Source organism: Sardina pilchardus, chromosome 17, assembly GCF_963854185.1.
Source record: "Sardina pilchardus chromosome 17, fSarPil1.1, whole genome shotgun sequence".
NCBI classification, from domain to species: Eukaryota; Metazoa; Chordata; class Actinopteri; order Clupeiformes; family Clupeidae; genus Sardina; species Sardina pilchardus.
The window spans coordinates 30,239,565-30,254,564 of NC_085010.1; the positions used below are offsets into that span (position 1 = coordinate 30,239,565).

General features: G+C 51.4%; 1 protein-coding gene across 1 annotated transcript in view; it reads right to left on the reverse strand.

Moving 5' to 3' along the window:
- Positions 1-9,899, reverse strand: part of plxna4 (plexin A4) — a gene marked incomplete in the record, with an annotated part of 176,080 nt that extends 166,181 nt beyond the window's left edge. The window contains 2 exon segments of the mRNA XM_062518746.1: positions 2,739-4,107; positions 9,757-9,899. Of these exon segments, the coding sequence (XP_062374730.1) occupies positions 2,739-3,992 (1,254 nt within the window).
- Positions 9,900-15,000: the final 5,101 nt, after the last annotated feature.

Consider the following 15,000-nt stretch of genomic DNA (forward strand, 5'->3'; position numbering starts at 1 on the left):
CACATAACACATACATATGTGGGTGCCAGTCTATATACATGTGTGCTGATAAAAGGTCACAAACAAGCAAGGCCCTGCCGTCAGACAAGCAGCAGATAATTTATGTGATTCACTTGGATTAATACATCATTCAGAAAAGGGCCACATATAATTTGACCCCCCACCCCCTCCTCACACACACACACACACACATACACACACCACCACCAAACCGCCACTTCCCCACTCCAGACACACACTCTCCCACCCCCCCCTCACTTCTCCAAACACACACATACATCCACACACACACAAACACTGACGCCCACACCCTTTTGCAATCAAACGTCTCTCGCCTGCCTTTTAGCAGGGAGGCTAGTAGCCATAGTTACAGCGGGTGAGGAGCAGGCAATCCATCTCTCTTTCCTCAGGGTGACGACGCGCACAGCACAGCACAGCACGGCACAGCACGGCACAGCACAGCACAGCACAGCACAGCACAGCACAGCACAGCACAGCACAGCACAGCACAGCACAGCACAGCACAGCACAGCACAGACGCTCTAATTTATGCTGCACTGGACAGACCACGCTGCTGCTCAAATGGCACCATCCCTCACTGCTGCTCCTCTCACCCCCTCTCTCTCTCTCTCTCTCTCTCTCACCCTCTCTCTCTCTCTCTCTATCTCTCTCTCTCCCAGTCTGTCCCTCCGTCTGTCTCTCTCTATCTCTCATGCCCTCTCCTTTGCACCTTCTCTCTCTTTCTATTTATCTCTATCTCTCTCTATCTCTCCCTCTCTGTCCCTCCGTCTCTCTCTCTCTCTCTCTATCTCTCATGCCCTCTCCTTTGCACCTTCTCTCTCCCCCTTGCCTCTCTGTTTCTCTCTGTCTCCTTTTTTTTTCTATCACTCGATTTCCTCTCCTTCTCCCTCTCTGCCCATCCCTCTGGTCCCGGGGCTCATTTTTGCTTTTCCTCTCCCTCTCTTTCGCTACATGTCTGTGCATGTTGTTCCGACTCTTTATCTCTCCACGTCTCCCTCGACCTCTCCTTGTCTCCATCTATCTTCATTGCAGTCTCTCCCTCTCCACCCTCCTCTCTCTCTCTCCCTCTCTCTCTCTCTGTCTTTCTCTCCTGCAGCATCCTCCCTCCTTCTCTCTCTCCCTCTCTCGCTCTCTTTCTCTTTCTCTCTCTCTCTGTCTCTTTCTCTCTCTCTGTCTGTCTCTTTCTCTCTCTCTCTGTCTCTCCTGCAGCATCCTCCCTCCTTCTCTCTCTCCTTCCCTCTCCCTCTCTCTCTCTCTCCTCTCCTCTCCTCTCCTCTTCTCTCCCAGACATTGTCTCCTCTGCCCTGCTCCTGTGATTTATCCGTTCCCATGGAGGAGCAGGGAGGGGCTGCTCCCCTCCACCCCCTCGCCGCAGTTTGCAGGGTCCTTAGCACCTCACTGCCCTTCCTCACACTCCCACTTGTCTCCACACACACACACACACACACACACACACACACACACACACACACACACACACACACACACACACACACACACACACACACACACACACACACACACACACACACACACGCACACACACGCACACACACACACACACACACGCACGTCTAAAGTGTTTTGATGAATCAGAGCTGCATATCATCATCATAACAGTTATGTTTGACTGGTGGAATTATAGCAGCACCAATATGCCACCTTTAACACAGAGCAAGAAAAAAGAGACAGAGTGAGAACGAGCGAGAGAAAGAGAAAGAGAGAGAGAGAGAGAGAGAGAGAGAGAGAGAGAGAGAGAGAGATGAGCTCCTATTGAGTGTTGAGAGCACTGATTGGTTGTTTTCATATTAATGCGCGTGCTCCAGCAACAGTGGAGAAATGTGGCGAGAGATTAATTTTGGCCACGGCTGGCATTCAGTGAAATGTCATTACAATAATAGATTGACTCTCAGAGGAAGGCAATTTCTTGCCTCTTCGGCTTGTCTGTGTTTTATCAGAAAGACAAATATATAAAATGGAGACTCCTTAGTCTCCGAAGGCATTTGAAGCCTTGGCATTCCATTTAACCTTGTTTTGAAGAAATATAATTCAATTCGAAATATCAAAACCACTAAATTAGCTTTGGCAATGCTGCAGAGGGTAAAATGGCTAACAGATGTCAAATAGGCAACGAGAAGCCATTTCAGGAAATCAAAACTAATGTATTGGGCTATTACAGTGTTGTTTGTCAGAATCTTAATATCATGTAGACACCCACAAGCACGTAATTTGGCCCTGTGATAATTACATAATCATGTGTTAAGATTTGTTAAGGCTCGTCTCTCCTTGAGCTCTGAGCTTTAGCAAAAGTGCTAAGTCAGTAGCTGTTTCAGGTTAATGCCGATGCTGTTTCGGGAGCAACTGGGTCAGACAGAAATATATGACTTTCACCCTGCGTTGACTTCACTCATTCCCTGTGCTGTTCTCAGAAATTCATCTCCATTTTACTGATCATACTAAAGACTTGTGACACTGGAGAAAATGCTAAACTTTTGAACCACAGAGAGAGAGAGAGAGAGAGAGAGAGAGAGAGAGAGAGAGAGAGATAGATAGATAGATAGATAGATAGATAGATAGATAGATAGATAGATAGATAGATAGATAGATAGAGAGATAGATAGATAGATAGATAGATAGGAGTCTTTATTGTCCTATAAGGATATTCTTCTTCACACGACAATACATTCCACTACAGGAGGAAAGGTCATCAGACTCACCGCACTGCTGCAAGGGATGTCCTTGACCTTAAGCCAGGCCAGGTCCAGCGTGCCTTCCCCTTTGTAGCAGGACTGCAGGCGGTCCTTGATGCGCTCGTTGATCTCCCGCAGGGCGAAGACGCACAGCGCCGAGTCGTGGGACGTCTCCTTGGGCCGGCGCTTCTGGCCCTTGGAGAAGACGGCGTAGAGCACGTCGTCGTTGGGCCCCACGCCCAGCGAGCGCGCCAGGATGGAGCCGGCCTTGGACAGGTAGGCGGCCTGCAGCAGCCGGTACTCGATGCCGCCCTTGACGCAGCCCAGCGGCACCTCCACGTAGGAGTTGAACGCCCGGTCGTCCTTGCAGAGGCGCACCAGCTTGGAGGTGTAGACCTGCTCGCGGCCGGCGGCGGAGGAACCGGCGGTGGAGCTTCCGCCCATCTCGGGCTGCAGCGTCAGGAAGTAGACGAAGTTGCCGCTGCTGAAGCCGTAGATGTAGTAGATGTCGAAGTCGGGCACCACGGTGAAGGTGTCCGACGGGATCTTGATCATGGACGCCACGAACTCGTCGTGGAAGACGTAGGCGAACATGCCGTCCTCCTCCGAGTTGCGCTCCAGCTTGCGGCTGGAGATGGTGGGGAAGTACTCGGGCTTGCCGTCCACCGCCGTGGCCACGAACAGCTTGTCGGTGGCGGCGCCCGAGTACGAGACGATGACGCCGTAGACCGAGCCGCTCTCGTTGACGCCCGACAGGTAGTGCTCCTTCTTGTGGAAGGGCTCGCCCAGCTTGAAGAGGTCGTCCAGCCGCAGGAGCTTGCAGATGCCCTGGTAGAGGCTGCCGCAGGCCAGCAGCCGGTTCTCGCGGTAGTCCATCAGCAGCATCTTGTTGATGTTGTTGGTGAGCGTGAGCGGCTCGCTGCAGGACTGGACGATGCGCGGCGGGTAGCAGTCGCGGTTGTCCTCGTCGGGCCCCGTCTGGTGGGACACCTGCACCTCCAGGCCGGGCGAGAGCTTGTAGATGCGGTTGACCGCGCCCAGGTAGACGTTGCCGTTGCGCTTGTCCACCACCAGGTGGTTAAAGGTCACCTCCGAGTTCTCGGAGTGAAACGTGTGGTAGCCGCCGTCGTCGTCGCCGCCGTCGCCATGGCCGTCACCGTCGCCGGCGGCGATGATGGTGGGGCTCTGGTGATGCGAGGCGGACAGAGGTGGACACAGCGCCAGGGCGGACAGGAAGTAGCAAGAGATCAGAAAGGTCCATTTCCTCGCGGTGGACGCCATGGTCCAAGTGTCTGTGGTGGCGCAGGAGGGGGAAGGGGAAGAGTCGCTCTCGATCCACTGCTCGCTGCCACGTTCCTCGGTTCAGGCCACTCTGGAGGTTGAGGACATTCTGTGCCTGCGGAGATGAAACACACACACACACACACACACACACACACACACACACACACACACACACACACACATATTAAGATTTTTTTCACAATAGCAGCAATGTGAAAATTTGTGAGATGTGCTCAATCATGCTTGACATTAAAGCCTTCCATTTTTTTTTCACGCATACGTCGGAAGCACTACGCTGTCTGTTCTGAGGAGATGACAGAACGAGAGGCGACGAGCTGAGATGAGTCGCGGAGAGGGAGAGAGAGAGAGAGAGAGAGAGAGAGAGGAGAGAGAGAGGAGAGAGAGAGGGGAGAGAGAGAAGGGGGTGGGCAGGGAGGGAGGGAGAGAGAGAGGGGGAGAGAGAGGGAGAGAGAGAGAGAGAGAGAAGGGGGTGGGGGGAAGGAGGGAGAGAGAGATGCCCCCGAAATGTCAGCCGCCCTCTCGCCGCCACACGACAATTTGTAGCCGTTTCATAAAGCGCGGGCAATTAGACAGGGTTGGGCAAAGGGCAGCGCGGGCGCGGGGGAGCGCGGGCAGGAACAGAGACGCCTCTCGGCGGGAGAACGCTCCGCCCCCGGGAGATGGCAGTGGCATGGCGAGCCGTCTCCCCGCGTGGACCCTGCACCTCACAGCCGGACCTCGCTGCCGCTTAATTGATTTTCGGTCGTGGCGTGTGATTTGCATGCTCCGGCCATTTCCGTCTTAGCACCAGATAGCGCCTCCCTCCCTCCCTCTTTCTCTCTCTCTCTCCCTCCTTCTCTCTCCTTCTTTCTCTCTCACTCACTCACTCACTCACTCACCTGCTGACACTGCGGAGTGAGAGATGGACCTCGAAGACACACACACACATACACACACACACACACACACACACACACACACACACACACACGCTTGCCTGCATTCTTTATGTGCGAAATTGGGACCGCTGGGCCAATTAGGCAGAAGTGCTGGTGAGTGCAGAAAAGGCGCGGGGGTAACGAGGAGGGGAGAAAATGAGTTTCCAAGCTCGTCTTTTGACTCGTTTGTCGGGGGGGCTTTAGTGATGGCCTGCTGGTAAGTGACTGAACAAGGAAAAAACACAAAACACTCCCTCGTATTCGTGCCCAGCCGAGTGTAGCAAGCTCTCGCACGTCCAAGTGCTCTAGTTTCAAATACAGACACAGCATGCAGTCACACAAGCGACATTTCATACACACACAAGCACTGCCAGGAACTCTTGATATGAACCACTTTTTATCACACAAAACAATACACAAATCAACACATGCACCCCATCATACTGTAGATTGTATGCCGTAAATTTGTACACAGACACATACATACATGAATGTGCTTATGCCTAAGTTACACTTCTGCACACAAACACGCAACTAGGCACATTCGTAAACAGTCAAACACACACACACACACACACACACACACACACACACACACACACACACACACACACACAGAGGAAATGAATGAGTCCTTTTCTCCAGACCCTGGCAGTCTCAGGAGCAACGCCAGCTCATTAGCATTCTCTCCTGACCTGAGTCTGCTGCTTGCTGCTGATGGATTTCAGGTGTGCGTGTTTCCTAGGAGAGTCTCACACACACACGTTTGCACACACACACACACACACTCGACTTGGATCACACAAATACATGCACATCTCACAGGACCCTGATGAGCTAGGAACCCTGATGAGCTAGCAACACTGCAACACACTCTCTCTCTCTCTCTCTCTCTCTGGTACAGCTGAGGGGCTTGGAGCACGTTCGGCAGCACGTTCGGCAGCTGACGCAGCTCTGCACACCTGCCCCGTGAGCACCGCAGCGTCCGCCGTGGGGCTGAGCTCCGTGATGACTCACAGCAAGTCTCTTTGATTGTTTTTTTTTCTTTTTTTTCCCTCAACAATCTCCTCATTTGAACACAGGCCTTTACCTGCAGTGCATTCCATGGGATTTCACCCACTCACATTAGCCACACAGTGCGCTAGCTAGCTTAGGTGTGCCTGCACAAGAATGAATGGCAAGGACACAGCAGTATGCTAGGGTACAAGTTAACTCCCAACCTCATGGGAGGCAGCCATGGGAAGGAGGCTAAACCCCATGCTAGCATCTGTTACTAGCGCATTTCCTCAGGAGTGTGAGGTTTTTTCTCACTGAACAGTAGCTGTACTGACAGGGCAACATTCAATGGCCATGGTGAATTCACAAGGTTATAGTGCACCTTGGCTTACGTGCACAGAATGAATAGCAAAAAAACACATTGCTATATGCTAATGCCAATGCATACATGCACAAAAAGTACATGGAAAGGACACAGTGCTAGGGATCCATTATTCCTTGGGGAGCGTACCTATGTTCCCTAGGTCCTATGTTCCCCGGGTCCTATGTTCCCCACTTTGTATGGGACCGGGGAACATAGGACCCTTTTTTTCTTAATTTTTTTTCTTAAACATAGGACCCTTTTGGGAAAAAACGGGGAACATAGGACCCGAGGAACATAGGGATGACCCCATTCCTTGAGGAAGAAGGTGCAAGAGTACTAAGAAGTAAGGAAGAAGGAAGAAGTAAAGGACTACTGTCATGATATGGATTGTGCCATGTGTAGCTGAGGTGCTTCAGAGCTCAAACCAAATCACTTCCAAACTGGAAAGGCTGCTGCTATGGCCTATAGGCTTGACTGCAAAGAGCAAGAGGTCTGGGAAGCTCTGAGATTCCTGAAAGCCTATGGACAACTAGCCAATGACTGTTAAATGATAGAAAGACTATCATTTTGAACACATTCACTCTCTCTTCCTCTCTCTCTTGGTTACCATGGTGCTTAATAACGCTTCCTTGAAATGCAGTCCTGGGCGGTGAGCGGATTTGGGCCAGATCTGTGTGTGCGCGCAGAAGGAAAGGCAAATAGAGCAATGATGATCAAAGTCTAGAGAGGGAAAGAGAGAGCGGCGGAGAAGAGAGCAAGCACACAATGGCGCGGAAAGGTCACGGCTCTCACGGCTCAGCCTGGAAATACACACAGGCCAAGTCATTACTCATCAATGAGGCCAGAGAGAGAGAGAGAGGAAGGATGACCGAGGCACTGCATGCAATTTACCTGTGGGGGAGTAATGTTCCTTAATACTCAGTGGAACAGTTTGGCAAGAATTCACACCCTCGCACACAAACATGTAGAGTAGACTATTCTAGAACACCTACGTGTCGGTGCAAGCAGAGCACCGTCTCAAAACCCCACACTCCCAATGACTCCTTTGTGGCACTTTCACAAAAAACCACAAGTCGTGACTCGAGTTGCTCGGTGGCACTTAATTATCCCGCCCATCGGGGGGTCTCGTTTAGCTCCTATTTGTCTTCCCCGTTGCCCGTCATCGGGTGTCATTAATTAAAGCCGGAGCTCCGTGGGCTGCTTGCCGTCTCATACATCACGGGCGGGCGCCCGGAATATTCCGTTGCTCCATTTATCCCCATCCACCCCACTGCTATCTCTCGACGCGCCTCGGAAACACAGCTGGATGGGGACGAACCCATGCAGAGGACGGAGGGGAGAGAAAAGAAATGACACAAAACAACGAGGAAAAGTTCCCAAAAACTGGGGCGTGTTGGTGTAAAAACATATAGGCCTGCGCCAAAGCCATAAGGCCAACGCTTAAATAGGGCAAAGCTCTTTTGAAAGAGCCTGCTAATGGGTTGAACTGTTTTCTGTTTTTCTCTATGCATATTAAATGTACCAGTTTAAAAGCACTTCTGACTAAGAGAAAAATGCGTATGGGCTACTTTGCATGTCTTGGCCTGGTCTCCCTGACACCAAAGATAATTCCATAGAGATTGGATAAGAGAGCCATAAAGTGATATGGATGGATATCCAAAGAGCCAGCTAGCCAGAGCTGCTAATCATGTAGCCTAGGCAGCTCACTCCAGGAAAGGAGCTTATGATTGGCTAATCCAGCAGGAAACCACCACCACCCCTCCCTCCAGTCTCCCCCTTTCCCGAGTGGCAGTTGATACGGCCAGCTAGCCTTGGAGCTCATGCCAGTTGGATGGACTATGTAGGGGGGGGGGGGGGGGGGGGGGGCAGAGTGACAGTGGAGCCCCCAGCAGTGTGACCTCCACTGCCCTGACACAGCAAGGATGGGGGTGTGGATAGTGTGTGTGTGTGTGTGGGGGGGGGGTTACGTGCTTGTCGTGGAGGTAGCCAAGCGGAGGCCAAATCAGCCCCCCCGGATATCTCCCTGACACGCGCAACACCCGCACCAAGTCACAAGTGACAACACACAGCCGCTCATCATACACACACACACACACACACACACACACACACACACACACACACACACACACACACACACACACACACACACACACACACACACACACACACACACACACACACACACACACACACACACACACACACACACACACACACACACACACATTAGAAAAAAAACTGGAGAGACCACATGCTGAGTGAATACATCAAAGGGTGCTAATGAATTCATGTTTGGTGCCACACACTCACTTGCAGGCTCACTCAGTGTCTCTAGGAAAACGTGGAGGGGGAAAATAACACAGCGCGGCTCGAGATTAGACTGCCACTGCTTCGCTCGGGAAATAATTGGATATTTATGGTTTACCAGTTCTTTTTGTTTGGTGTTTTCTTTTTTGTCTGGTCGTAATGCTTTGTCTTGCCAGGGACCCATAGTGCCAGCAAGAAAAGCCTCACATGAGGAGAGAGACAAATTGCATTAACGTTTCTGAACTACGGCTGCCCAAATTAGAGCGAGACGTTAACTTGTTTACCAACGAGACAGAGAAGCAAGCATTACAAATGAGTGTGGCTCCGTGAAAAAAGAGACAGAGATGGAGGGATAGAGAGAGAGAGAAAGAGAGAGAGAGAGAGAGATATTGATCGTCCTTCACTCTTGTTGGTGTCTAAGCCCCAACTTGCCAAGCAGGTAGAAAGCACTTATCAAGGTTACACAGGAGAGAGAGAGAGAGAGAGCAGGGGAGTGGACGTTTGATGTGGCAAGGATGTCATGTTTCCAAGCAGACATCAGAACATCTCTGGCTTCTGCGGAAGATCATGCTCCTGAGAGAGCACCTGTTTGTTTGTCTGTCTGTCTGTCTCTCTGCCTGTCTGTCTGTCTGTCTGTCTGTCTGTCTGCCTGCCTGCCTGCTTGTTTTGAAGAGTGGGCAGAGTGCGCGGTACTGAGAACACAAAACACAGTATTGTGTTTCGCAATGCCTCATGGGTTAACCGAAGTACACATGCCACTGCGATACCGAAAGCCAAATCCTCTCATTGACAGAGGATTAAAAAAACACAACAAAGTCTGAAACGGTAATTAGGATACTATCTCCCAATCACAAAACCATTTGTGCTAACAAAACTCTGTCACGGCTAAAATATCAGCCCAAGTCAGGCTATGAAATCAGATACCATTAACACCCAAATAAGGGCAACACCCGGACTGACTTGACATGCAGACACCATGATAAGGATCGAAAGGAGAGCAGGAAAGGAAAAGTAACAAAAGCATGTACATACATGCATGCATACACACACACACACACACACACACACACACACACACACAGAATATTTAATGAGAAAAAAAGAGAGAAGAGGAGCAAAGGGAGATAGACTCTGCGGTGCACAAGTTTCTCACCCTCACAGGTGGTGTTCTGTCAGAAGTCACAGGGAGCTGCTACTGGATCCTGCAAAAGTGCTAGAATCTATTCACGTCCCTGAGTAGCCAAGCATCAGAAAAATGACCCGCAGGTCAAGCCCGCCTCCAGAGGACTCCCAATGGCTGAGGCAATGCTCTGCCAGCTGCCCGCAAGAGCACGCGTGTGTGTGTGTGTATTTTTAAAACGGACTCCCTCGAGAATGAGGGGGTTAAATGAAATGGATGTTCCGTTTCTGCGGCCGCGTTGACAAAATGTCCTAAACGTATTGACACACTGCGTGCTGGTCAACAGAGCAAATGCAAACAGGTTACACATGTTGACCCGCGTGGTAATCCCCTCTGCAGTCAACGCCGCTAACAACATCACCTTTGCCAAAGCAAACAGCACCACAACACAGCTAACACACACGCACGCACACACACACACACACACACACACACACACACACACACACACACAGACACACACCTCGACACAAATATACACAAACATTTTTACTCTGCCAATGAGGTAAAAATCCCCCAAGTGCCCGAAAATACATCAATCCAACAACGCAAAGCATCCAACATCCACCGCACCAGCCCCCCCCCCCCCCCCCCCACCCCACCCCACCATATCCCGACCTCCTCCCCCAAAATCTCATCAGACAGTAGGATAGCTCTGGTCTTTGTTGGGCTTGGGGAGTGGGGATGGGGATAGGGATGGTGGGGGTTGTTGTAACCATAGCAAGCCGGGCTGATCCACCACTGGGCTTTGCTAAGAGCATTATCTCAGGGACAGTGGACTTCATTCAGCTTTCATTATGCAGGTCTTACACACACAGCCACACACACACACATACACACACACACACACAAACAAACATACATGCACGCAAACACACACAAACACACACACACACACACGCACAGATCCACTTGTTCTGTACTCATTAACGGAGACCCGACTCAAGCTGCTTGGCCCTGCTGCCACCCCTGCACAGATGTGGGGGGTTTGGGGCTGAGGCCATGAGAGAGAGGGGGGGGGTGGGTCCCATCTCTGGCGCAGGGGACTGGAGAATGTGGGGCAAACTAGCAAGAATGAGGGACACTGTAGGGGGAGGAGGAGGAGGAGAAGGAGGAGGAGGAGGAGGAGGAGGAGGAGGAATACGGGCGTTTACATCCGAGAGGAGGAGGGGCATTTTTTTTTTTGTCGTTTACAGTAATTATCAGTTAAGCACTCCAGCGGGTGTGTCATTACTGCCTTTGCAAACTGTCACAGGAGAAGCGCTCATTGGACGGATGCAGTACAACTGTGTGTGTGTGTGTGTGTGTGTGTGTGTATGCGGTGTGTGCGTGCGCGTGTGCCTGTGTGGATAATGACGATCATGCTAAGGGAGGTCAGGGGGAGAGGGACTAGAAGTGATGTTTACGCTGGAGCAGAAGGGATTTGCGCTGCTTAATTATCACTCGGGCGTCGCCTGCGGACTCGACATCGCCGCGCACCTTCGCAAGAGTTCCGCTACAGTGGCCACGGAGGGACAATAAAGGTCATCCTCATTTACGCGCCAGCGATCGTCAGGCCCGGCGTCAGGCACGGGCAAGTGTCACCGCAGATTGTTGGCAGATAATCCGAATGGAAGCCCAGGGGGGTCAAACCTCATCACCAGCAGAAGCTGATGAGTACCTTGTTAACGATGATGGGTAAATCAATTCAAACGTAATAGATGTGGATACTGACGTTTTGTGAGCGTGTGTGTGTGTGGTGTGTGAGTGGGTGGGGTGGGTGGGGGGGAGGGGGCTTGTGGCTGCATGTTGGCAATTCCGAGCGACTTCATGAAGCTGCGGATTTTCCCGTCGGTTGAAGTTGATTTCAAAGCGCTGGCCGGGGCCCAAAAGCTGCCCAGGCAAATCCGGCAGATCTGAGAAACATGTTGACATCTGCCTGTCCTCTCGGTCCCTCTATTTTCCCTCCTCCTCTGAATTTCTTTCTGTCTGCCTATCGCTCTCTCTCTCTCTCAATTCAATTCTCTCTCTCTCTCTCTCTCTCTCTCTCTTCAGAGAGACTGTAATCCTCCTTAGCGGGCCTGGGTTCAAGCACAGAGGTTCATCCCTTTCCCTTGTACTCCCTCTCTCTCTCTCTCCTCATGTCTTGCCCCCTCTCTCAGTCCGTTTCTCTTTCTCATTCATACACTTCACCCCCCCCCCCCCCCACCCCCGACCCCCTCCCAACATGGTATGCCAAGAATTTGCTCTTGCTTTGTGCAGGAGAATGAAATGCATTTGGATTCAGGCCACAACAGACCATGCATCCAACACTGATGTGATGTTCTCTTAAGGGGTTAGACTCGCAGGGTATCTTGGCACACACTCACACACTCACACACACACACACACACACACACACACACACACACGGTGCTCCCCACTCCCATTTTTCTTGGATCTTGGCACCGATGCAGACTAACACTGGCCCAACTGGCCATGGCTGCGTTATCAGCACAGATAAGGACGGTTTGATAGCATTAAGCGAGGTTGCTGAAGGGTTACTACGAGCGCTGTCATCAGCCCACCCCCTCCCCACCCCACCCCACCCCTCCCTTATTGCGTTAGACTCCTGGACGCTTCCTGTGGCCAAGTCTGCTCTCCAGCCGGCGGCCTCATTACCATGACGCTGATGGATCCTCCGCTCAAGAGCGCACGTCGCGCTCGCAGGAAGCCGCGCGGAAGGACCGGACGGCTAATTAAATGGCCTCTTCCAAATTTGTCTGAGTCTGTTTCGCCGGGCGCATGCTCTGCCGGGCGACCATCGGGACATCACTGCCATTAGCAGGAGCTTCACGCAGACGCAGAGGCAGCGGGCATGAAAGACTAGCAACCCTCGCTCTCGACGTCAAGGACATTAACATTTGTGAGCTAATTTCCGGAACATGCTAAACACAAAAGAAAAGAGCGTCTGAATCGCTAATTAATCAATCAATTAGTTAATACTCCACAACATTAGCGGAAAGCTTCCTCTTAGAGCTGTTAATGAAAGATTGGGGAGGAGGGAGGAGAGAGGGGGGGGGGGGGGGTAGTGACAGTTGTCTCCACAGAACTGGCTCGCGCAGGTTTTCTCTGACACTCTTCCTCTCTGCTCTCTCTCTCTCTTTCTCTCTCTCCATCTTGCTCTCTTACAAACTGTTTTTTCCGTCTCTCTTCTCTGTCTCCTCACACTCTCTCCTCTCTCCTCTCCCCTCCCCTGCACTTGCAGTCCAATGGCACGATTCCCTCGGCGAGCCCGCAGAATAGCATGCAGGCCTTGTCGACAAATCCGTTGTATCCTCCGCGGGCTCCAGCCGCGTCCGCTCCATCCCTACCCTCCGCACGTCCTCCTCCCTTTCTCCACCTCTCCGGCATCTCTGATTCCGTCTTTTTGCTCCATCTGTGAAAGGGAAACGACTCCCCTCTTTCACCCCAGCATCTCGCATGCCTTCTCTCCAAGGACCACCTTCTTCTCGCGTCTCTCTCTCTCTCTCTCTCTCTGTGCGAGCCTCTCTGCAAGTCTTCCTATCTCTCTTGCTCTCGTGTCTCTTGCCTCCCATCTTTTCCTTCCCTTTTGGTCCTCGTGCTGGTGAATGGAATTATTCACCGTCGCTGAACTGGCAGCGATAAAAAGCCGGGAGGTCATTGCTGTATGCTTAAAGGGCCCCCATCTCTCCCATTCGGCCCTCTGGGTTATTTATGAAGCAGCCACCGAAACAGGAGCGCACGCCTCAGTGCCCTAAATCAAGATGCTGGGGACCCTCCCCTGTGGAGAGACATGCAACGTCCAAACAGTCCAGCCTCACACAAGTGTACACAAGTGTACTTAATAAACCTGCCCACCACACACTGTCGAGCATTCTGCCAACACACACACACACACACACACACACACACACACACACACACACACACACACACACACACACACACACACACACACACACACACACACACACACACACACACACACACACACACACACACACACACACACACACGCATATATATATACACACAAACAGACAAAGTCACGCAGTCAAGACTTTCATCAGCTAAGGCTTTCATGCCAACTAGAGCAGTGCGGCGAGAAGAGACGGGGAAGAGATTTGATTTCCAGGAGACAGCTTCCCTGACGCTCCTCTCTCAGCAAAGCAATACCAAGGCGTGTCACTGGCACTGATGCTGGTAATAAATCAGAGATCATAAAGGTTCGTCTCACACACACAGACACACAGACACACAGACAGACACACACACAAACACACACACACACAGACAAACACTGCACCGTTTATTCTTGCCCTCATAATACACGGCTTATGTGAACTGGTAGGGCACAGGGACCCTGACAGTGAGACAGAGGAAGAAAAAAACTGAAGCACAACAAAAGCAGCAGGGGGAGAGGAGACAGCGTGGGGCCCCCAGACGGAGTTGACTGGCCTGGGGGCGCGTGGAGGGAATATCTGGGGCCAGTTGGGTCTTGGTCCTGGGTGTGAGGAAACTGTTAGCGCCCGGAGGCACTACACCACCCTGGCGCAATACAAATCTTCAGACAGCCATTAGTAAACAACCAGATGGGCTAGTTAGGGGCCCCCGACATAATGGCCGACATAATAGCATGGCGCGGCTAACGCAGACTGCTAATGGTGCGGGGCTAAACGAGAGCTAACTCACGCAAAGGAAAGTGCACTAAATGCTTACATCATTGCAAATCACATCAGTAATCAGTAATCGATCCCCACAGTTAGCGAGGATATTAGTCAGTCTCCATTACCTCGGCCTGTGAGGCTCGGCTAAGCGGACTTGACCTGCGAGATTAACTTCTTAGACACGAACGCCTGATGATCGCGGGGCTTTATGGCGATTATTATAAACCGTTAAACTCTGTTTTTAATTTATCTCTTGCTTTGTGTATGTGTATGTGTGAGCCTGTGTGTGTGTGTGTGTGTGTGTGTGTGTGTGTGTGTGTGTGTGTGTGTGTGTGGTGAAATGAGCTTAGGATCGCAAGGCTCAGAGTAAAGGACATGGATTCAGCTGGAATAATCCACCTTATGTAGCCTACCCTTCTCTCCTTTTTCCCTTTCACACACACACACAAACACACACACACACACACACACACACACACACACACATACACACACACACAAACACATACACGCACACACAAAGAAAACACACACACAGACAGACACACACACAGACAGACACACAAAC